The 25,689-nt window shown below is 47.6% G+C and overlaps 1 protein-coding gene across 5 annotated transcripts in view; it reads left to right on the forward strand.

The window, feature by feature from the left end:
• Positions 1-25,689, forward strand: part of OGT (O-linked N-acetylglucosamine (GlcNAc) transferase) — a 430,584-nt gene that overhangs the window by 136,190 nt on the left and 268,705 nt on the right. For all 5 annotated transcript variants that reach the window (XM_063937159.1, XM_063937158.1, XM_063937156.1 and 2 more), the window contains 2 exons: positions 15,252-15,331; positions 16,635-16,830. In XM_063937159.1, coding sequence (XP_063793229.1) covers positions 15,252-15,331; positions 16,635-16,830 — 276 coding nt within the window. The remainder of the gene's footprint in view (positions 1-15,251; positions 15,332-16,634; positions 16,831-25,689) is intronic.

Genomic DNA, 25,689 nt, shown 5'->3' on the forward strand with positions numbered 1-25,689 from the left:
TCGGTTACCACCAAGAGGGGTATTATGTTTGGGGAGAAAAAGCAGCCAGTGACTTTTCCCCCATCTGATGAATTAAATGATTTGTGTGAAGAAGCGTGGAGTTCCCCTGATAAGAAACTAGTGATTTCTAAGAGGTTACTGATGGCGTACCCTTTCCCGCCAACGGATAGGTAACGTTGGGAAACATCCCCTAGGGTCCCCTAGGGTGGACAAGGCGCTAACACGCTTATCTAAAAGGGTGGCACTGCCGTCTCAGGATACGGCCGCCCTAAAGGAGCCTGCGGATAGAAAGCAGGAAGCTATCCTGAAGTCTGTGTATACACACTCTGGTACTCTACTGAGACCTGCTATTGCTTCAGCCTGGATGTGTAGTGCTGCAGCAGCATGGACTGATACCCTGTCAGACAACATTGATTCCCTCGACAGGGATACTGTTTTGCTAACCATCGAACATATAAAAGACGTTGTCTTATATATGTGGAATGCCCAGAGGGACATTTGCCTGCTGGCATCTAGAATTAATGCAATGTCCATTTCTGCCAGGAGAGTATTATGGACTCGGCAGTGGACAGGTGATGCTGATTCTAAAAAACACATGGAGGTTTTGCCTTATAAGGGTGAGGAATTGTTTGGGGACGGTCTCTCGGACCTCGTATCCACAGCAACTGCTGGGAAGTCGACTTTTTTACCTCCGGTTCCCTCACAGCCTAAGAAAGCACCGTATTATCAAGTGCAGTCCTTTCGGCCTCAGAAAGGCAAGCGGGTCAGAGGAGCATCCTTTCTGGCCAGAGGCAAGGGTAGAGGAAAGAAGCTGCACCAGGCAGCCAGTTCCCAGGAACAAAAATCCTCCCCTGCTTCCCCTAAGTCCACCGCATGACGTTGGGGCTCCACAGGCGGAGCCAGGTGCGGTGGGGGCGCGTCTCCGAAACTTCAGCAACCAGTGGGTTCGCTCACAAGTGGATCTCTGGGCTGTACAAATTGTATCTCAGGGATACAAGCTGGAGTTCGAGGCGACTCCCCCTCGCCGTTACCTCAAATCAGCCTTGCCGGCTGCTCCCAGGGAAAGGGAGGTAGTACTGGCGGCAATTCACAAGCTGTACCTCCAGCAGGTGATAATCAAGGTCCCCCTCCTTCACCAGGGCAGGGGTTACTATTCCACAATGTTTGTGGTACCGAAACCGGACGGTTCGGTGAGACCCATTCTGAATTAAAAATCCTTGAACACTTATATAAAGAAGTTCAAGTTCAAAATGGAATCACTCAGGGCGGTTATTGCAAGCCTGGAAGAGGGGGGATTTTATGGTGTCGCTGGACATCAAGGATGCTTACTTGCATGTCCCCATTTACCCACCTCACCAGGAATACCTTAGGTTTGTGGTACAGGACTGTCATTACCAATTCCAGACGTTGCCGTTTGGTCTCTCCACGGCACCGAGAATATTTACCAAGGTAATGGCCGAAATGATGATACTCCTTCGGAAGAAGGGAGTTATAATTATCCCGTACTTGGAAGATCTCCTCATAAAGGCGAGGTCCAGAGAGCAGTTGTTGGTCAGCGTAGCACTCTCTCAGGAAATGTTGCAACAGCACGGCTGGATTCTGAATATCCCAAAGTTGCAGCTGATTCCTGCGACGCGTCTGCTTTTCCTGGGCATGATTCTGGACACAGAACAGAAGAAGGTGTTTCTCCCGGTGGAATAGTCATCTCTGGTCAGGGACCTCCTGAAACCAAACAGGTGTCGGTGCATCACTGCACGCGAGTCCTGGGAAAGATGGTGGCTTCTTACGAAGCAATTCCCTTCGGCAGGTTCCATGCAAGGATCTTTCAGTGGGATCTGTTGGACAAATGGTCCGGATCGCATCTTCAGATGCATCGGTTGATCACCCTGTCCCCGAGGGCCAGGGTGTCTCTGCTGTGGTGGCTGCAGAGTGCTCATCTTCTCGAGGGCCGCAGGTTCGGCATACAGGACTGGGTCCTGGTGACCACGGATGCAAGCCTCCGAGGATGGGGGGCAGTCACTCAGGGAAGAAACTTCCAAGGACAGTGGTCAAGTCTGGAGACTTCACTACACATAAATATACTGGAACTAAGGGCCATTTACAACGCCCTGAGTCAAGCAGAGCCCCTGCTTCAAAACCATCCAGTACTGATTCAGTCAGACAACATCACGGCGGTCGCCCATGTAAACCGCCAGGGCGGCACGAGAAGCAGGATGGCAATGGCAGAAGCCACAAGGATTCTTCGATGGGCGGAGAATCACGTGCTAGCACTGTCAGCAGTGTTCATTCCGGGAGTGGACAACTGGGAAGCAGACTTCCTCAGCAGGCACGACCTCCACACGGGAGAGTGGGGACTTCATCCAGAAGTCTTCACACAGATTGTAAATCGTTGGGAACTGCCACGGGTGGACATGATGGCGTCCCGCCTCAACAAAAAGCTAAAAAAAATATTGCGCCAGGTCAAGGGACCCTCAGGCGATAGCTGTGGACGCACTAGTGACACCGTGGGTGTACCAGTCGGTTTATGTGTTCCCTCCTCTTCCTCTCATACCCAAGGTACTGAGGATAGTAAGAGAGAGAGGAGTAAGAACTATACTCATCGTTCCGGATTGGCCAAGAAGATCTTGGTACCCAGAACTACAAGAGATGATCTCAGAGGACCCATGGCCTCTGCCTCCCACAGGACCTGTTACAGCAGGGGCCCTGTCTGTTCCAAGACTTACCGCGGCTGCGTTTGACGGCATGGCGGTTGATCGCCAGATCCCAACGGAAAAGGGCATTCCAGATGAAGTGATTCCTACGCTGATAAAAGCTAGGAAGGATGTGACAGCAAAGCATTATCACCGCATACTTAACGTTGTGTTGGATTTCCTGAAATCACACTGGTTTGAGCCACTTAGGACCGTGGAGCTAAAGTATCTCACGTGGAAGGTGGTCATGCTGTTGGCCTTAGCTTCAGCTAGGCGTGTTTCAGAATTGGCGGCTTTGTCATGTAAAAGCCCGTATCTGATCTTCCATATGGACAGGGCAGAATGGAGGACTCGTCCCCAATTTCTCCCAAAGGTGGTATCAGCGTTTCATTTGAACCAACCTATTGTGGTGCCTGCGGCTACTCGGGACTTGGAGGATTCCAAGTTGCTGGACGTAGTCCGGCCTTTGAAAATGTATTTCCAGGACGGCTGGAGTCAGGAAAACTGACTCGCTATTTATCCTGCATGCACCCAACAAGCTGGGTGCTCCTGCTTCTAAGCAAACTATTGCTCGCTGGATCTGTTGCACGATTCAGCTGGCACATTCTGCGGCTGGACTGCCGCATCCTAAATCAGTGAAGCCCATTCCACAAGGAAGGTGGGCTCTTCTTGGGCGGCTGCCCGAGGGGTCTCTGCTTTACAGCTTTGCCGAGCTGCTACTTGGTCGGGTTCAAACACATTTGCTAAATTCTACAAGTTTGATACCCTGGCTGAGGAGGACCTTGAGTTTTCTCATTCGGTGCTGGGCGCCCATCCCAAGTGCGGACTCTCTGCAATACATGTATATAGTTATTGCTTCACTAAAGGATTATTGTTATGAGCCATCCGTAAAAGGAGGCTCAGTTGTTGTTCATACTGTTAACTGGGTATGGTTATCACAAGTTGTACGGTGTGGCTGGTATGAGTCTTACCCTGGATTCTAAATCCTTTCCTTGTTGTGTCAGCTCTTCCGGGCACAGTTTCCCTAACTGAGGTCTGGAGGAGGGGCATAGAGGGAGGAGCCAGTGCACACCAGATAGTACCTAATCTTTCTTTTAGAGTGCCCAGTCTCCTGCGGAGCCTGACTATTCCCCATGGTCCTTACGGAGTTCCCAGCATCCACTACGGACTACGAGAAATAGAATTACCGGTGAGTAAATTCTTATTATTACAGCTATGTCTGCCAAAGATAAAAGTCGCAAACAGCCTGACACCCCAGTATTGCAGTCACGTAGATTGTGCTCTGCAGGATTAACTGCACAGGATATGGTTCTGAATGGGTTTTGTGTGAACTGCTATACACCTCCTGCCCATTCCACATCCCCAGCACCTACTCAAGAACCACCATGGGATTCTTTCACTCAGTTGCTGGGTACCGTAGTGGATTGGTTAACTCCCTCTATGGGAACCTATACTATATTAGACACCGCCTAATCTAGTCCCGGTGGCTAACCCAACTTGGATACACTGAAAACTACGGTTCAGAGTTTAGCCCAAACGTCTTCAGCATTGCAGAGAATGATACCCGGATTAAACAGGCCTCTAGGTCCACTACGTGGACCCCTTCCTCTCAGTCCACTGCTATATCAGACCCTGAGTCCTCAGCGGAAGGAGAGGATACACAGTCTGTCACTGATTCATGCATTCTTACAGAAGATTCTCCCAACACAGTGGAGGTGGCACCTTTTTAATTGAGGCTATTAAACACATCCTTCAACTTACTGAGGATGAGCCTGAGGCAGTGGCTAAGAAAACAGATGTTTTTAAAAGACAAAAGATTAAGTCTGAATTCCGTCATTCTGACCATGTTATTGATATTAGACGGGAACCCTGAAAAATGCGGTTAAAAGTTCCATGTTTCTAAATGCTTAGCTTCCCATTACCCCATCCCTGCAGAGAATTGTGCTAAGCGGGAAGCGTCTTCTTAAGATGTCCATTCTACCTGTCACTACGCTTGCATAACTGAAAGAACCTACTGATAGGCGGATTGAGAATTGTCTTAAGTCTATTTTCTCTTGCGTCCTAGAGGATACTGGGAATCCATTTAGTACCATGGGGTATAGACGGGTCCATTTAAGAATTTGATAGTTTTTGCTGGCTCCTCCCTCTATGCCCCTCCTACCAGACTCTGTTTAGAAAATGTGCCTGGACTAGCCGGTCGCATGGAAGCTCCTGAAGAGTTTTCTGCATTTATTTTATCCGTTATTTTCAGGCACGACTGGATGGCACCATCATGCCTGCTTCGTGGGACTTGGGGGGGCCCTGGGCCCCACCTCTTGAAGTTTTAATGGTCCCGTTCCCCGCTTAAAGGACACTAGCTCCTGAGGGAACTATTCGCACGCCCCACCACGGCGAGCATACATTCCCGCAGGACACAGTCACCCCTAACAGAGCCAGAAGATAGAGTGGTGAGTACTAAGCCGGCGTCCCAGTTGGCTGGTCGCCGGCCATTATGGTGGCATTAGGGTACAGAGATGAACGGCTTCTACGCGGGCTGTGGAGTCTCCAGACTTAGTACACAGTTTGAACGCACCGCTTCTGAGGAAGCGAACTGAGCCTAAGTTCACTATGGGTGTACACAGTACCCAGACGGGCATTATAGACTTAAAAGGCGACTGACTTCATTTTAAGCACTAAAAATTAACTCAACCAGTATAAAAAAGCGGGAAGACCGCGCACCGTTGACAGGGCGTGGCTTCACTATGAGCGGATCCAGCAGCTCACCAGCGCCATTTTCCCTCTGCAGTGGACACAGACGCTGACTGACGGGGACATGCAGCTCCTCCGGAGAGACTCCAGAATACCTCAGCAGTACCAGGGGGTGATAGCAGTGGGGAGCGCTTACTAGTGGACCAAGTCCTCAATCTGGGTACTTAGTTTGCGACCCAGCTAAGCTTGGCATTAGCAGTAAGGGCGCTGTGTGCTGGCTCCAGGCTATCTGTGTCTCTCTTGACGGGCTCTTTGTGGGTTAATTGTGCATTTAACCTTTTCTTTTGTGTGTGCTGTCACAGTATGTCAGGCAGAGAGTGTGATTCATGTAAGGCACAGTGTTCCTCTTCTCCAGGGGGTTTACTGCAGTGTACTTAGTGCAGTGTACCCTCCCAGGCTAGCGGGGCAGAGCCAGCTTGGCTGGATTCCATTAGCGTAATTATTTCCAATATCTCTTCTAAATTGTCCCGCAATGAGAGAGAAACGCAATACTTAAGACAATCGATGACTGAGTTTATGCATAGAGACTTGGTACCCAAACCAGCGTGTCAGTCCCCTACCATTTGTCCGCAAAAACGTCCTTTGGCTCATATCCTGCAGTCTGATTCTGATGACGGGTCAGACATGGAGGAAAGGGAGGATACTCTGTCACAGGGAATAGAGGCTCTCATAGAAGCTATCAGAGAAGTTCTGCATATTTCTGATAAGGTAACAGAGTAGACTGAGGAGTCTTATTTTAATATAAAAAAGAAATCCTACACCACTTTTCCTGTGTCAAAGGAACTAAATTCCCTGTTTGAAGAACCGTGGGTTAATCCTGATAGGAAATTTCAAATCCCTAAAAGGTTGATATCTTTTTCTCTTCCTCCTGAGGATAGGAAAAAATGGGAAAATCCACCGATGGTGGATGCATCAGTATCCAGGCTGTCATGGAAAATTGTACTGCCTGTCCCGGGTGCAGCTTCCCTAAAAGACATGGCAGATCGTAGAATTGAGAATACACACAATTCGGTGTATACGGCTGCGGGGGTGGCCCAGAAACCCACTATAGCATGTGGGTGGATTACTAAGGCCATCGCTAAATAGTCGGGTAACCTAATTGAGGGGTTAGGTACCTTGCCTCAGGGGGAGATTATTTTACTCCTGCAACATATACAGGACCCTGCGAATTTTATGGTGGAAGCCATAAAAGAAACGGGGTTGCTTAATGCACGCGCCACTGCTGTGGCAGTGTCAGCGCGCAGGGGCTTATGGCTACGCCAGTGGACTGCTGACACGGACTCCAGGAAAGGCGTGGAAGGCCTATTCTTCACAGGAGAGGCCTTATTTGGAGATGAACTAGACAAATGGATCTCCAAAGCTACTGCGGGTAAGTCCACGTATCTTCCTTCTGCAGCTCTCCCAGCCAGGAAGGCCTACTCTGGACCTAATCTACAGTCCTTTCGGACTGCCAAGCTTAAGGGCAAAACCAGAGGTTCTTCTACCGCCACCAGAGGTGCTAGAGGTAAACCACGCAAACCAGCAACTGCCGGTTCATAAGGAACAGAGCTCAAGCTCTGCTTCCTCAAAGCCTTCAGCATGACGGTGGACCACGATGCCTGGAAGACTGGCAGGTGGGAGCCTAAATAAAAAATTTCAGTCTCATCCGGACAACATCTTGCCAGGAACCCTGGGTCATAGCTCTTACTCCAGTTTGTATCCCTGGGAAATATCAGGAGCTCCCACCTCACAGATTCTTCAAATCAGGCTTATCAATTTCACAGGAAGCAAGTATGACCTTACAGAACGCCATTCAAAAACTTGTACAGACTCAGGTCATTGTTCAAGTTCCACCTCATCTAAATCAATAGATAACATAATTTCCTCTTTTGGTGCCTTCTAAACTCCATCCTTTTACCACCTGGCAGTTTTGCCTTTGATTAAATGTATCGCATAGCTTCAAAATACGGTTTGTATTTGATTTCTCAAATAAATGTTCCTCATCCCTTTCCTGCCTATACCATGTAGGATTCGTATATCCATCAAGCCAGCTACATAAATAAATACAGATTCTAAACCCAATCTAATACCTTACATATGGAATAAGGAAATTCCATGTGATTAACACCTTTCCCTGAGGAACTCTCACTCCAACATCAAAAGGTTTTGACATTCACCAGATCTGCTAGGAGAGGGCAGTTAGCATCTGATTTCCTAGTCACAGAAGATGAGGGATCCGTATTCAGTCATTTGTAGTAAGTGCATTTTTTTCCTTTAAAATACATCTGTGTGACCACATCTTATACATTTTAAACATGCAATCCTAAAACTGTGCACAGAGCACTACATATGACATGTTAAAAACACATCATTAAACATATTTTTAAACCGTCCGTGCCTGGCGCCATAAGTACATTTCAAATATGGCGCCTAGCGCCAGTCCACAGTTAAGTGACGCTGCCGCCATTACACCTGTGGCCGACGGGGTCTCCGGAGACATTGGTCTCTGCCCTCATCTACTACCGGATTTGGCATACTTCCAGTGGTGTGCTTCCAGGCACTATAACCCTGCTGTCTTTTGGATATATAGAGTACTGGCATTTCTGCAACTGGGATTGAGCCTCTGCCTTCGCCTGGCTTCTCTGAAAGTGCATATCTCTGCTTTTGTCTTTATCATTTCAATGCAGAATTGCTTCTCTGCCGGATGTCTGCACCTTCCTACAGGGCGTTCTCCGGATCCAGTCTCCCTACGTTCCTCCTGTGGCTCAGTAAGGTATGTCTGTTCTGGACACACTCCCTTTGAACCTTTGGAAACACTTGACCTAAAATGGTTAACTGCTAAGACCTCATTCCTTCTGGCCATCGCATCTGTCAGACAGGTGTCTGACTTAGGTGCTCTTTCCTGTCGCCCTTCTTTCCTGATTTTTTTTCATCTAGACAGAGCTGTACTTCTTACCAGACTGGGTTACCTACTTAAGGTGGTCTCCAGTTTCCATTTGAATGAGGATGTTGTCGTTCCAGTTTTCGTCTACTCGAATCTCACACCTGCTGGCGTTCTTTGGGCGTGGTTTGCACTCTCCGTGTCTGTTGACCGACCAGTTCCCTAAGGAGAAGCAGATTCCCTCTTCATCCTTTATGGTTTTCACAAACGTGGTTGGCCAGCTAACAGACAGAATCTGCCCAGATGGATTAGAATGGCAATCGCACAAGCATACTCTCAAGCTGGTCTTTCAGTCCCAACTTCTATCTCTGTTGGCCCATCATGGGCGGCTCACTGGGGTGCGTCTGCTGAACAGTTGTGCAAGACTGCTACATGGTCTTTTATCCACACATTTCTTAGGTTCTATGCCTTTGATACAATTGCCTCCCAGGATGCTTCATTTGGATGCCAGATACTCTTGTCCATTCAGGAGCGTCCCCTCCCTTGAAGTACTGCTTTAGGACATAACCAATGTTATCCCTGTGGATCCCTATAAAACCTGAAGAAGAAAAGTAGTGTTATGGTAGACTTACCCTTTGTTAACTCTTTAAGGTCCACAGGGCGCCCACCCTGACGCATCTGGTCTGTATGGGTTTGCGGCCTTGGTCACTGGTTCTTTTCTCCTGTCTGTGAGAGTGTATTCTAATGTGTACCATGTCTTCATTCTCTCTGCTTCCTGCTTTGTTCTTAACAAAACTGACCTGCCTGAGCATGGGGGCGGGGTTATAGTAGGGGGACTGGAGCATCCTGGGATATCTGAAAGACTTAACAGTATGGTGCCCAGGAGCTGATCCTACCACCTATAACCCTAATGTTATCCCTGTGGACCCTATGGACCTCGAAGAAAGCGTTAAACGTAAGTCTATCATAACTCCTTATCCTGGTGTGCTTGGCAGAAGTTTAAGCTGGATATTTTGAGTGACGAAGTCTGTCTTTCTTGCAGCCAGGCTTGGATGTAGGCCTTCGTCTTACCTCCCTGAAAGCCCAGTTTTCTGCAATTTGTTTATTTGCGGAGACTCTTGGCTACTATCCCATCCCAGCTATTAAAACTTTTCTTCTTCATGCACTAGAGACACTGGAGTGTGACTGGCTCCTTCACTTCTATTCTTCTGCCCACCCTTCAGACCAGTTTTTAGAAATGTTCCCCAGGGAGCCAGAACACTATTTGTGATTGTCTAAAGGGGGGTACTCACGGAGCGATATTCTAAGCAATCTGACTAGATTGCTTAGAATATCGGCAGGATCGCTCCGTGTGTAGCCCCCTCGGCGATAGCGATGCGCGGCCCCGCACATCGCTATCGCCGCTGCTAGATTGGCCTGCATGCAGGCCAATCTAGCGGGTCGCTCACTTCACCCGCTGGGTGAAGTGAGCGGCCCCCCCGTCTCCCCCCGCACGCTCAGCACAGATCGCGCTGTGCTGAGCGGCAGGAGAGATGTGTGCTGAGCGGTTCGCTCAGCACGCATCTCTCCTTGATCGGCCCGTGAGTACTGGGCTTAAGATACAAGTATGATGACAGTCTGCGCTGTTGGAGCTGCCGGGGGAATACTATCGCAGCAGAGATAACTGTCCCTGGGATGTTCCTAATGCGTCTATCGTTTGGGTCTCTGTCAGCGCCACTGGCCAGCATGGCAGTCTTAAGTATAGCCCAGTCCCCCGACTAGCGGGAAAGCTGGGTGAAAGAAATTGGCGATGCTAGGGTCAGTATGGCAGCCTCCTCTGCCAATAGCATTTTTCAAAACAGTGCACATACAGTGCCTTTATCATTTAAACAAACAAAAACAAAAAAACTGCACCACAGGTTGGGATGGGTTGTCTGTGTGGAACCTAGCTCTGTGCTGTCTCTTGCTCCCAGCTGCCCCAGCGTTTCCTGTGACTCGCAGAATGATCATATGGCACAACCATTTTAGCAGGGGAAGATATACTAACGCTGCTGCTGTCCACACTGAAACGGAGAAGCGCTGACGTCTACATGCAGCCTGCTCAGGATTCGTGAGTCTTAACTGGGGGGAGGGAAGAGGTGGTGGGAATGAATTCTTGATACACGTCTCTAATCTTTGAAATATCTTTTCTGTGACTGCTATATATTCATATACAGGTTTAGTATCCCTTATCCAAAATGCTTGGGACCAGAGGTATTTTGGATATAGGATTTTTCCGTATTTTGGAATAATTGCATACCATGATGAGATCATGGCGATGGGACCTAATATAAGCACAGAATGCATTTGTTACATATACACCTTATACACACAGCCTGAAGGTAATTTTAGCCAATATTTTTTATAACTTTGTGCATTAAACAAAGTGTGTCTACATTTACACAATTCATTTATGTTTCATATACACCTTATATACACAGCCTAAAGGTCATTTAATACAATATTTTTAATAACTTTGTGTATTAAACAAAGTTTGTGTACATTGAGCCATCAAAAAACCAAGGTTTCACTATCTCTCTCTCACTCAAAATAGTCCGTATTTCGGAATATTCCGTATTTCTGAATATTTGGATATGGGATACTCAACCTGTATATTGGAAATAGGGCGGGTGTGACTGTTCCTCCATTCCCTATTGCTGTCTCTCCCATATCAGTGTGTTTTCTCATACATCCTGTCTGTATCCTGCACCCCTAATTTTGTGTGTCAGTTGATAAGAATGGCAAGCAAAAGTGCTGCATCAAAGGCTTCCAGAAGTTGTTTACATGTAGAAAGTGTTACACAATGTTTACGCGGTCAGAAGCCTCAATGTTCTATGATTTCATGTGAAGCTGGGGATTCACCCTCACAAGCAACCCAGCCTGTACAAGACCTTGCTCCATCCTGGCTGTCCATGTTAGCAGCAGTCATGTCAGATGTGTCACCTGAAGTGGCAGCCTCTCCCAAAGATAGAGGATTCCAGATCTCAGTCAAAAGCCTCCACCGATCCAGCATGGGCACAGGCTCTGGCTAGGTTGGTGGAGGGACTTGCAGAGTTATGTCTCCAGCAAAACCTTTAACAGCCTCTGTTAGCCAGACTGTGTCCAACAATACATTGTTACCGTCAGTGTTACATTCTGATGACTCGAAGGAAGAAGATATTCCCCTGCTTGAAGGGGAAATCCTCCAGGAGTGGGATGAGGCACTCATCCTAGCTGTACGGCAGGTGTTAAATTTATCTAATACAGATCAGGGCTCTGCACAACCTACCCTCTTCAGTAAGAAAAGTAGTTTGGAGGTCACCTTCCCGGTTTCACACTAACTGGATTACCAATTAGCGCTGTCCTGGAAACATCCTGATAAAAAATTCCAGTTTGACTACTTGCCTTTTCTCCTTTTCCAGCTGATAGTAGAGTACAGTGGACCCTTCTGTGTTCCGCTTATCCAAAAAGACCATACTGACGGTCCTTGGCACTACCTCTGTGAAGGAGCCCTCTCACCGTAAGTTGGAAACTATATACACGGTGGCCGGCGTACACCTTCGCCCTGCACTGTTAGGCTCCTGGGTAAATAAAGCGGTATCCATTCAGATGGTCGACATGGACAAATGGACGACACATGAAAAGGTCGACATGTCTTTTAAAAATTAGTTGTTTTTTAACTTTTTCATACTGTACCATTCTACGATTAGGAATAGAAACCTGTGCCGAGCGCAGCGGTAGCAGAGCGAGGCACCTTGCCCACAGCATGGCGAGCAAAGCAAGCCATGCAAGGGGACGTGGTACACTAAGTGGTGTTCCTGGTCATGTTACGGGGAAAATGACACCAAAATCGGATCAGAAATCAGTGTCGGCCCTTTTCGCGTGTCGGCCAGTAGTGGTCAGCCTAATTACTGTCTATCTTAACATTGTCCACCATTCATACCGGAACCAAATAAGGCCATTGAGGCCTGGGCTGAGCAGCTGTCAACAGTATTGCAGGCGAGCCTCCCACAACATGAGCTGATCAAGATAGCAGAACACATACGTGAATCGGCTGTCTAATTAGGAAAGGCTTTCAGAGATGTGGGCATATTTAGCTCAAGAATGTCTGCGTCAGCAGTATCTGCTCGCAGAGTTCTCTGGCTTTGGTAGTGGCAAGCTGATGTGGAATCTAAACTGGCAGTAGAGGCTCTCCCATTTACAGCTGACGTTCTGTTTGGACCTGAGCTTGACCGGTGGATTTCTCAAGCCACAGGTGGCAAATCCACTTCTCTCCCAACAGCCGCCCCCGCTCCACAAAGGTAATTTTCTGGACCTGCCTCTCGTTTCTTTAGAGTGCCTACAAAGTTAAGAGGTACGGTCAGAGACGTGTCCTCTGCATATAGAGGGACCAGAAGTCGGGGTCGAGCTGCAAGGGCCTCAGTTTACCAGGACCTTAAGTCTGCCAGCAAACTGCATTACGGGCTGCCCTCTCATCTGGGGGACCTCAGGGTGGGAGCTCGTCTACAGGAGTTCAAAGACATTTGGGGGTTTACTTGTCAGGATGTATAGGTTTGAGAACTAGTCATTCACGGAAACAAAATAGATTTTCAAATTATAGCCCCCTCATTGGCTCTTCACCTCCTTTACCAGCTTCAGAACACAAGAGTTATTTTACAAAAGGCAATAGACACCCCCTGCATCAAAAACAGGGGTTTTACCCAAGTCTGGTCGTAGTCCCAAAACGTAATGGCTCCGTCAGGCAGATCCTGAATTTGAAATCCCTAAATCCATTCCTACATATATTCAAATTCAAGATGGGGGTCCCTTCATTATGTCATCGCGGGGCTGGAGGTTTGGGAGGTAGTATCGTTAGATATCAAGGACACCAAGGGTTTTCTTGAAGGTGGTGGCAGTTATAGTGATACAACTTTGTGCACTAATAAAAGCTCAGTCCAGGGAACAGTTATTGCAAGATATTGCATTAACTCACCAGATTCTTATTCAGCATGGTTGCATCATCAACTTCCTGAAGTCCCACCTGGAGCCAACCCAGAGGCTTCAGTTTTTGGGGATGATCCTCGATCCGGTGCTCCACAGGGTTTTCCTTCCACTAGACAAGGATTCAGGAACTGGTGAGGTCTGTCTTACAACATCAAAGTTTTTCAGTACATCTTTGCATCCGTCTTCTGGGCAAGATGGTGGAGGCATTAGAAGCCATACAGTACTATCTTTGTCTAGGATCATCTAACTGGACCTCCTCTCCCAATGGACTGGATAACACTATCACCAAGGATGAGGATTTTGCTTCTTTTGTGGCTACAAACCTATCGCCTGCTAAATACCCGTCGTTTCGGGGTGTTGAACTTTGTACTCCTCACTGCAGACTCAAGTCTGAGAGGTTGAGGGGCAGTGACACTGGACGGTCACTTCCAGGGCTGCTGGTTGCCTTTACCCTGCTGATCAACATCCTGTAACTAAGGGCAGTCTACAGTGCCTTTTGTCTGTCATCTCTCCTCAGAGGTCAATCGTGTGCAATTGGACAACTCCACTGCAGTTGCATACCTAAACCGCCAGGGCGGAACTCGCAGCAGAGTGGCTGGACGAGTGGTAATTTGCATCCTCTGCGCCACAAAGCATGCCATAGCGATCTCTGCAGTCTTCATCCCCGGTGTAGACAATTAAGAAGGCAAATTACCTTAGTTGCCAGAACCTGCATCCGTGCGAGTGGGCACAGCTAACCAGCAACTAGTCCGTCGTTGGGGCCTGCCACAAATAGACCTCATGGCGTCCAGACGAAACCACCAACTGCCTCGGTACTGCTCCAGAACTCCTGGCTCCGGGAGCAGTGGTGGCAGATGCATTAACAATACCTTATACCTTCCAGCTGGTTTACTGGTTCCAGCCATTTATTTTCCTGCCTTGAATTCTCAAATGAACAAAACGTGAGAAGACCAAAGTCATGATAGCTCCAGACTGGTCACGCAGAGCGTGGTACACTGACCTGCATCATCTTTTCATTGATTACCCATGGCCACTACCTCTATAGGAGGATCTTCTACAGCAGGGCCCGTTTGTCTGTCCAAATTTACGGCAGCTGCGTTTGACGGCGTGGCTGTTGAGAAGGCGCTACTCTGGTGGATAGGTATCCCAAGAGTCGATCCCTACTATACTTAGGACTTCAAAACATTACTACCGCATTTGGAAGTCTCTTGTGGTGTGAGAGGCGATAGGTACCTCCCACATCTTTCATATTGTCCCGACTTCTACTTTTTCTTCAAGCTGGACCTTCTGTGCGTTAAGTTTGTTATTGAAAGTGCAGATTTCTTTTCTATTCATTCTATTCTGCAGCCTGGATATCAGTAAAACCTGCACTGTTAGTGTGCCTTGAGGACCGCGGTTGGGAATGCCTGATCTAGAGACACTGTTTTGATTGAAGGGTTCTCTGCACAGCTCATTAGCACTCCCACCCTTATGTGGACAGCTTTTGGGACGTCCCCATGGTGTGTCTCCGTTGTACCCTGTGGCTGAGATAGAAAACATGATTTTGGATGCCCCTCAGTACACTCCTGGGTTTTCTTTTGTTTGTGTTATGGTAGGTTCCTCACCCTCTTGTGTGACACTGTTTGTGTGCCTGGCTTCTCCTTTCCTCTGTGGATTTGTTAAGCGAAAAGCTGCCTGGCATCTGCAGGTGGCAGGCTATAGGGGAGGAGGAACCTGGGCTGCCCTAGAAAGCTAACACTTTTTATTGCCCAGCCTCCTTCAGTACTGCTATACTCCATGGTGTCTCTCCAGTTTTCCCCTATGGCATCAGAAACAGATGTAGCAGGTAAGAACCAAACTCTTGTCTTTGGTGCTAATAGCCACACTTTCATGTGAATAACGAACAAGGCTTACCCTTGCATGTTTTCTGTTTATTGTTCTTAAATTTATTACTATTTATATTTGTATACATTTTTTTTTTTTCCCACCCGCAGGCTGTAACTCTTGATCCTAATTTTCTGGATGCTTATATTAATTTGGGAAATGTTCTTAAAGAGGCTCGTATATTTGACAGGTAACTCACAAAATTATACAGGTTGAGTATCCCATATCCAAATATTCCAAAATACGGAATTTCTTTGAGTGAGTGAGATAGTGAAACCTTTGTTTTCTGATGGCTCAATGTACACAAACTTTGTTTAATACACAAAGTTATTAAAAATATTGTATTAAATGACCTTCAGGCCGTGTGTATACAAGGTGTCTGTGAAACATAAATGCATTCTGTGCTTAGACTTAGGCCCCATCGCCATGATATCTAATTATGGTTTGCAATTATTCCAAAATACGGAAAAATCTGATATTCAAAATATTTCTGTTCCCAAGCATTATGGATAAGGGATACTCAACCTGTAATTGCACATATATTTTTTAAGTGGATGCTTTTTGCCCATGTTAGTTTGTAATTGTCATTTTATTTATTCTGATCATTTTGTAAGTAGCAGTAAGTGTACAAAAATGGGATTTATTTGAATATTTATTTTTTATTTTTTTATCTGAAAACCAAATAACTAGAATGTTTTCATAGCTTTTTGGTAATGTGCACATAAGATTAAAGTAGTTTTTACAGTTAATAGGTAATTTAAATAATCCTTTGTTATGAAAGGCTAGTTTTTGTTTTACTTTACCCATAATCCTCCAAACTATAGAACACCCCAATATTTAGAAACCTAAGAACTCCAGATTAGAGCGAAGTCTTGTGTATTTGATTCACTGGTAAAACTGTAGTTTAACAACAATAGAATATAGAGGTCTGTGGGTTAGATGGATTAATCCTGGAGAAGTGATAAAGCAGTGATAAGTGCAAAGTGATAATGCACCAGCCAGTCAGCTCCAATATGTAAATTGACAGGAGCTCATTGGCTGGTGCATTATCACATTCCACTTATCACTGCTTTATCACTTCTCCAGGCTTAATACATCTGCCCTTGTGTTCTCCAACTAAATACTGTGCACTTTAGGATTTAGCTATCCATGGGGCAGATTTATTAAACCTGGAGAAGTGGAAGGTAATATTGCACCAACCAGTCAGCTCCTAACTGTCATTTTTCAAATCTGTAATGATTGGCCAATGTGTTATCACCTACTTATCACCACTTTATCACTTCTTCTCCAGGCTTAATACATCTACCCCATGTTGAGATCCTGCTGCTTCAGTTTACAGGATTTTGGGCTTAGAAAATTGCCCTGGTAAAACAAAAGGCCAATAGCTGTATATGAAGTGTTTCTAGTATAGTGGAGTCACAATTTAAAGTATTTTTTTTATTTTTAAATAAATATTGCTTTTATATACCAATGTTTTGTGTTCTGTTTTCCAGAGCTGTTGCTGCGTATTTACGAGCCCTTAGCCTCAGTCCAAATCATGCTGTGGTCCATGGGAATTTGGCCTGTGTTTATTATGAACAAGGGCTTATTGATCTTGCGATTGACACCTACCGACGGGCCATAGAATTGCAACCACACTTCCCTGATGCATACTGTAATCTTGCTAATGCTCTCAAAGAGAAAGGCAGTGTAAGTAAAAATGAATATCCAATGTATATCTTGCTGCTTGTTTGGTTAAATCTTTAAATATAATTCATTAATCTGGCTTTGTTCCTTGCGTTTTTATTGCTTATTTAGAGGCATGTCAAATTAGCTGCAACATTTTTGTGGCTGGAATTAACAAGCCTGTCATGCCTAATTTTTGATTAACGTGGCTATGCACGCTCCTGACACATGCACCATCCAATTGAAGAAAAAATTGTACAGTAATTTCTTTTTCATCCACTAGGGGTCACTGGAGTACTCTTGGGATATGGACGGCTTCCGCAGGAACAGGGCACTGAATATTTAAATTTAGAACTCTCCACCCCTCCATATCCCAGAGTAACTCAGTGTTTTTTCTGTGCTCGAAGTAGCAACAAGGCTTGTGTGGAGCTCAACCACACTTCTTTTGAATATTTTTTATTTTTCATTTTTACTTTTTACAATCTTTAGCACATCCCTTCCCAGTTTATATAAAAAAAAACGTGGGTCCGGGATAGTGCCGCTGCACGGAGGCAGCGCATGGCGTGTCGGTCCTCACATACAGCACCCTCACGGCCACACGCAGCTCACTCCCTGACCTGCAAGAGCTGAACGGAGCTTACACACAGAAGCCCCGTCATAGCCTCACTACAGGACAAGGTATGCTGGGGAGACGGGACGGTCAGCGCACGCTACCGCCCCGCTGTGTGGGGAAACCCACCGCTGCTAACAGGCTGCCCGCACCCGCCGCTCCTAACAGGCCGCCCGCCCAGCCGCTCCGTCCGCAGCTATATGCTCCGATCAGCGCCGCCATGACCCGCTCCTCCGCCGCTAAGACCCGCCGGCCGCCGCTCACACCCGACGGCCGCCGCTGCAGGACCGCTTTCCACTACAGCGCTCCCCGGCTCCCTGCACCCGATCTCGGACTGCCGGATACCCGCTCCCCGGTAACTCCCGCTCAGACAGCGGTACCCGGGCCACAGGGGAGGGAGAAGAAGGGGGGGAAAGTAAGGCGGCATGCATAACATCAGCATGGGGCTGCGTGGGTTACAGCAATAATTACATAGGCTTTTAAGCCTATATTAACAGGTTACTTTTCTGCAATAGTTACAGGTTATAAGGAGTATACCCTGCACTGTGATTAGGACTGCAAGCATGGCATGGGGGCCATTTTAACCATGCTTCCTGTTATTCCTGTTTGTGATTCCAGAACGTTCCTGTCCTACATCTCTACTCCACCGGATGGCGCAGGGGTGTTAGTGGGAATTTTGGATCAGATTTCATATAGTACTGGCCACGTGCACTGCACTGCCGCTATATATATATATATATATATATATATATATATATATATATATATATATATATATATATATATATATATATATATATATATTATACACTCTATATTATACACTCCTTAGTACACTTTTACGGAGTCGTGCAAGTGTCTATCCTTGTATATTGTATTGTCTGTCTGCATAATGAGTAAGGCACCAGCCAAATCTAAAAAGCAGTTTCACTGCAATGTCTGTAAGAGTGTGTTACCGGATGGATCTACCACATGTTCAGTGTGTTTTGTGGATTCGGTTACGAATACTATTTCTGCTCCGGTTTCAAAGCCTGTTTCATCCCCGGAACCTCCATGGGCTATGCTAGCAGATGTCATGGCTGGGTTGCAATCAGAATTGGCCGCCGCTCGACACGAGCGGGAAGCGGCAAGATCTGAGTCGCGGTTGAGACCGCCAGAACTACCGGAGGTGTCTCAGCCTTGCCAAAGGTCCAAGTCCACTTTGGGTAGAAGAGATAAATATAATTTCTCTGACGTCCTAGTGGATGCTGGGGACTCCGTCAGGACCATGGGGATATAGCGGCTCCGCAGGAGACAGGGCACAATAATAAAAGCTTTAGGATCAGGTGGTGTGCACTGGCTCCTCCCCCTATGACCCTCCTCCAAGCCTCAGTTAGATTTTTGTGCCCGACGAGAAGGGTGCAATCTAGGTGGCTCTCCTGAGCTGCTTAGAATAAAAGTTTAAGTTAGGTTTTTTATTTTCAGTGAGTCCTGCTGGCAACAGGCTCACTGCTACGAGGGACTTAGGGGAGAGAAGAAAACTCACCTGCGTGCAGGATGGATTTGCTTCTTAGGCTACTGGACACCATTAGCTCCAGAGGGAGTCGGAACACAGGTCTCACCCTGGGGTTCGTCCCGGAGCCGTGCCGCCGACCCCCCTTGCAGATGCCGAAGTTGAAGAGGTCCAGAAACAGTCGGCAGAAGACTTTCAGTCTTCATAAGGTAGCGCACAGCACTGCAGCTGTGCGCCATTGTTGTCAGCACACTTCACCAACAGTCACCAACTGTCACTGAGGGTGCAGGGCGCTGGGGGGGGGCGCCCTGGGCAGCAATGTATAATACCTTTTTATGGCTAAAATACATCACATATAGCCCTTGAGGCTATATGGATGTATTTAACCCCTGCCAGATCTCACAAACTCCGGGAGAAGAGCCCGCCGAAAAGGGGGCGGGGCCTATTCTCCTCAGCACACGGCGCCATTTTCCTGCTCAGCTCTGCTGTGAGGAAGGCTCCCAGGCTCTCCCCTGCACTGCACTACAGAAACAGGGTTAAAACAGAGAGGGGGGGCACTTATTTGGCGATATGATTACATATAATTATAGCGTTTTTGGTGTGTGCTGGCAAACTCTCCCTCTGTCTCCCCAAAGGGCTAGTGGGGTCCTGTCCTCTGTCAGAGCATTCCCTGTGTGTGTGCTGTGTGTCGGTACGTGTGTGTCGACATGTAGGAGGACGATGTTGGTGAGGAGGCGGAGCAAATTGCCTGTATTGGTGATGTCACTCTCTAGGGAGTCGACACTGGAATGGATGGCTTATTTAGGAATTACGTGATAATGTCAACACGCTGTAAGGTCGGTTGACGACATGAGACGGCCGGCAAACAAATTAGTACCTGTCCAGGCGTCTCAGACACCGTCAGGGGCTTGTAAAAACGCCCATTTACCTCAGTCGGTCGACACAGACACGGACACTGACTCCAGTGTCGACGGTGAAGAAACAAACGTATTTTCCTTTAGGGCCACACGTTTCATGTTAAGGGCAATGAAGGAGGTGTTACATATTTCTGATACTACAAGTACCACAAATAAGGGTATTATGTAGGGTGTGAATAAACTACTTGTAGTTTTTCCTGAATCAGATAAATTAAATGAAGTGTGTGATGATACGTGGGTTTCCTCCGATAGAAAATTATTGGCGGTATACCCTTTCCCGCCAGAAGTTAGGGCGAGTTGGGAAACACACCTTAGGGTGAATAAGGCGCTCACACGCTTATAAAAACAAGTGGCGTTACCGTCTCCAGATACGGCAGCCCTCAAGGAGCCAGCTGATAGGAAGCTGAAAAATATCCTAAAAGTATATACACATATACTGGTGTTATACTACGACCAGCAATCGCCTCAGCCTGGATGTGCAGCGCTGAGGGGGCTTGGTCGGATTTCCTGACTGAAAATATTGATACCCTTGACAGGGACAAGATTTTATTGACTATAGAGCATTTTAAGGATGCATTTCTATATATGCGAGATGCGCAGAGGGATATTTGCATTCTGGCATCAAGAGTAAATGTGATGTCCATATCTGCCAGACGACAGTGGTCAGGTGATGCAGATTCCAGACGGCACATGGAAGTATTGCCGTATAAAGGGGCGGTACATCGGACCTGGTGGCCATGGCAACAGCTGAAAAATCCACCTTTTGTTACCCCAAGTCACATCTCAGCAGAAAAGGACAGTCTTTTCAGTCTCAGTCCTTTCGTCCCCATAAGGGCAGGCGGGCAAAAGGGCCAGTCATATCTGCCCAGGGGTAGAGGAAAGGGAAGAAGACTGCAGCAGGCAGCCCATTCCCAGGAACAGAAGCCCTCCACAGCTTCTGCCAAGTCCGCAGCATGACGCTGGGGCCGTACAAGCGGACTCAGGTGCGGTAGGGGGTCATCTCAAGAGTTTCAGCACGCAGTGGGCTCACTCACAAGTGGACTCCTGGATCCTACACGTAGTATCCCAGGTGTACATTGGAAATTCAAGACGTCTCCCCCTCACAAGTTCCTGAAGTCTGCTTTACTAACGTCTCCCTCCGACAGGGAGGCAGTATTGGGAACAATTCACAGGCTGTATTCCCAGCAGGTGATAATCAAAGTACCCCTTCTACAACAAGGGAAGGGGTATTATTCCACACTATATTGTGGTACTGAAGCCAGACGGCTAGGTGAGATCTGAAATATTTGAACACTTACATACAAGCGTTCAAATCAAGATGGAGTCACTCAGAGCAGTGATAGCGAACCAGGAAGAAGGGGACGATATGGTGTCACTGGATATCAGGGACGCTTACCTACATGTCCAAATTTGCCCTTCTCACCAAGGGTACCTCAGGTTCGTGGTACAGAACTGTCACTTTCAGTTCAGACGCTGCCGTTTGGATTGTCCACGGCACCCCGGGTCTTTACCAAGGTAATGGCCGAAATGATGATTCTTCTTAAAAGAAATATGGACGCTTTCCTGATAAGGGCAAGGTCCAGAGAACAGTTGGAGGTCGGAGTAGCACTATCTTAAGTAGTTCTACGACAGCACGAGTGGGTTCTAAATATTCCAAAATCGCAGTTTCTCTATCGTCCTTGTGGATGCTGGGGTTCCTGAAAGGACCATGGGGAATAGCGGCTCCGCAGGAGACAGGGCACAAAAAGTAAAGCTTTCCGATCAGGTGGTGTGCACTGGCTCCTCCCCCCATGACCCTCCTCCAGACTCCAGTTAGATTTTTGTGCCCGGCCGAGAAGGGTGCAATCTAGGTGGCTCTCCTAAAGAGCTGCTTAGAGAAAGTTTAGCTTAGGTTTTTTATTTTACAGTGAGTCCTGCTGGCAACAGGATCACTGCAACGAGGGACTTAGGGGAGAAGGAGTGAACTCACCTGCGTGCAGGATGGATTGGCTTCTTGGCTACTGGACATCAGCTCCAGAGGGACGATCACAGGTACAGCCTGGATGGTCACCGGAGCCGCGCCGCCGGCCCCCTTGCAGATGCTGAAGTAAGAAGAGGTCCAGAATCGGCGGCTGAAGACTCCTGCAGTCTTCTAAAGGTAGCGCACAGCACTGCAGCTGTGCGCCATTTTCCTCTCAGCACACTTCACACGGCAGTCACTGAGGGTGCAGGGCGCTGGGAGGGGGGCGCCCTGGGAGGCAAATGAAAACCTTTTTTGGCGAAAAATACCTCACATATAGCCCCCAGAGGCTATATGGAGATATTTAACCCCTGCCAAGATTCACTAAATAGCGGGAGACGAGCCCGCCGAAAAAGGGGCGGGGCCTATCTCCTCAGCACACAGCGCCATTTTCTCTCACAGAAAGCCTGGAGAGAAGGCTCCCAGGCTCTCCCCTGCACTGCACTACAGAAACAGGGTTAAAACAGAGAGGGGGGGCACTGATTTTGGCGATATTGAGATATATATAAAGATGCTATAAGGGAAAACACTTATATAAGGTTGTCCCTATATAATTATAGCGTTTTGGTGTGTGCTGGCAAACTCTCCCTCTGTCTCCCCAAAGGGCTAGTGTGGGTCCTGTCCTCTGTCAGAGCATTCCCGGTGTGTGTGCTGTGTGTCGGTACGTGTGTGTCGACATGTATGAGGACGATGTTGGTGAGGAGGCGGAGAAATTGCCTGTAATGGTGATGTCACTCTCTAGGGAGTCGACACCGGAATGGATGGCTTATTTAGGGAATTACGTGAGAATGTCAACACGCTGCAAGGTCGGTTGACTACGTGAGACGGCCGACAAACTATTAGTACCGGTCCAGGCGTCTCAGAAACACCGTCAGGGGCGTTAAAAACGCCCATTTACCTCAGTCGGTCGACACAGACACAGACACGGACACTGAATCCAGTGTCGACGGTGAATAAACAAACGTATTTCTCATTAGGGCCACACGTTAAGGGCAATGAAGGAGGTGTTGCATATTTCTGATACTACAAGTACCACAAAAAAGGGTATTATGTGGGAGTGAAAAAACTACCTGTAGTTTTTCCTGAATCAGATAAAATAAAATGAAGTGTGTGATGATGCGTGGGGTTACCCCGATAGCAAATATTGGCGTTATACCCTTTCCCGCCAGAAATTAGGGCGCGTTGGGAAACACCCCTTAGGGTGATAAGGCGCTCACACGCTTATCAAGTGGCGTTACCGTCTCCAGATACGGCCGCCCTCAAGGAGCCAGCTGATAGGAAGCTGGAAAGATATCCTAAAAAGTATATACACACATACGGTGGTTATACTGCGACCAGCGATCGCCATCAGCCTGGAGATGCAGTGCTGGGTTGGCTTGGTCGGATTCCCTGACTGAAAATATTTTATTCATATAGAGCATTTAATAGGATGCATTCTATATATATGTACGTGAGATGCACAGAGGGATATTTGCTCTCTGGCATCAAGATAAGTACGTTGTCCATATCACCCAGAAGATGTCATGGACACGACAGTGGTCAGGTGATACAGATCCCATACGGCACATGGAAGTATTGCCGTATAAAGGGAAGGAGTTAGTTGGGGTCGGTCCATCGGACGGCAACAGCTGGGAAATCCAACCTTTTTACCCCAAGTTACATCTCAGCTGAAAAAGACACCGTCTTTTCAGCCTCAATCCTTCCTTTCCCATGAGGGCATGCAGGCAAAAGGCCAGTCATATCTGCCCAGACATAGAGGTAAGGGAAGTAGACTGCAGCAGGCAGCCCCTTCCCAGGAAAAGAAGCCCTCCACCGCGTCTGCCAAGTCCTCAGCATGACGCTGGGGCCATGCAAGCGGACTCAAGGTGGGGGGGTAGTCTCAAGAGTCTCAGCGCGCAGTGGGATCACTCGCAGGTTGACCCCTAGATAGTACAAGTATTATCCCAGGGGTACAGATGGGAGAGTCGAGACATCTTCTCCTCGCAGGTTTCTGAAGTCTGCTTTACCAACGGCTCCCTCCGACAGGGAGGCAGCATTGGAAACAATTCACAAGCTGTATATCCAGCAGGTGATAAATCAAAGTACCCCTCCTACAACAAGGAAAAGGGTATTATTTTTCCACACTATATTGTGGTACTGACGCCAGACGGCTTGGTGAGACATAGTCTAAACTGAAATCTTTGAACACTTACATAAAAGGTTCAAATCGAGATGGAGTCACTCAGAGCAGTGATAGCGAACCGGAAAAAAGGGGACTATATGGTGTCCCTGGACATCAAGGATTACCTCCATGTCCAAATTTGCCCTTCTCAACAAGGGTACCTCTGGTTCGTGGTACAGAACTGTCAATATCAGTTTCAGACGATGCCGTTTGAATTATCCACGGCACCCCGGGCCTTTTACCAAGGTAATGGCCGAAAAGATGTTTCTTCAAAGAAAAAAGGCATCTAAATTATCCCTTACTTGGACGATATCCTGAAAAGGGCAAGTTCCAGAGAACAGTTGGAGGTCGGAAGAGCACTATCTAAAGTAGTTCTACGACAGCACGACTGGATTCTAAATATTCCAAGAATCGCAGCTGTTTTCCGACGATACGTCTGCTGTTCCTAGGAATGATTCTGGGCATAGTCCAGAAAAAGGTGTTCCTCCGGGAGGAAAAAGCCAAGGAGTTATTCGACCTAGTCAGAAACCTCCTAAAACCAGGCCAAGTATCAGTGCATCAATGCACAGGAGTCCTGGGAAAAATGGTGGCTTCTTACGAAGCGATTCCATTCGGCAGATCTCAGGGGATTTGCTGGACGAATGGTCCGGATCGCATTTTCAGATGCATCAGCGGATAATCCTGTCTCCAAGGACAAGGGTGTCTCTTCTGTGGGGGCTGCAGAGTGCTCATCTTTTAGAGGGCAGCACACTCAGCATTCAGGACTGTGTTCTGGGGACCACGGATACCAGCCTGAGAGGCTGGGGAGTAGTCACACAGGGAAAAAATTTCCAAGGAAGTGTGGTCAAGTCTGGAGACTTCTCTCCACATGAATATACTGGAGCTAAGGGCAATTTACAATGCTCTGAGCCTAGGAAGACTCCTGCTTCAAAGTCAACCGGTGCTGATCCAGTAGGACATCATCATGGCGGTCGCCCACGTTATCAGACGGGGCGACACAAGAAGCAGGAGGGCAATGACAGCAAGGATTCTTCGCTGGGCGGAAAATCATGTGATAACACTGTCAGCAGTGTTCATTCCGGGAGTGGGCAACTGGGAAGATTTCCTCAGCATAAATGAATTCCACCCGGAAAAGTGGAAACTTAATCTGGAAGTTTCCACATGATTGTAAACCGTTGGGAAAGACCAAAGGTGGTTATGATGGCGTCCCACCTGAAGCGCCAGGTCAAGAGACACTCAGGCAATAGCTGGGACGCTCTGGTAACACCGTCGGTGTACCAGTCGGTGTATGTGTTCCATCCTCTGCTTTTCATACCCAATGTATTGAAAATGATAGGAAGGAGAGGAGTAAGAACTATACTCGTGGCTCCGGTTTGGCCAAGAAGGACTTGGTTCCCGGAACTTCAAGAGATACTAAGAAGGGTCTTGATTCGGCAAGAACCGTGTCTGTTCCGGGACTTACCGCAGCTGCGTTGACGCCAAGGCGGGTGAACGCCGGATCCTAAGGGAAAGAGGCATTCCGGAAGAGGTCATCCCTACCCTGGTCAGAGCCAGGAAGGAGGTGACCGCACAACATTATCACCACTTAGGTGAAAATATGTGCCAGGGTGTGAGTCCAGGAAGGCTCCACGGAAGAATTTCAACTAGGTTAATTTCTACATTTCCTGCAAACAGGAGTGTCTATGGGTCTCAAATTGGGTCCAT

Source organism: Pseudophryne corroboree, chromosome 8 (genome assembly GCF_028390025.1).
Source record: "Pseudophryne corroboree isolate aPseCor3 chromosome 8, aPseCor3.hap2, whole genome shotgun sequence".
Lineage (NCBI taxonomy): Eukaryota > Metazoa > Chordata > Amphibia > Anura > Myobatrachidae > Pseudophryne > Pseudophryne corroboree.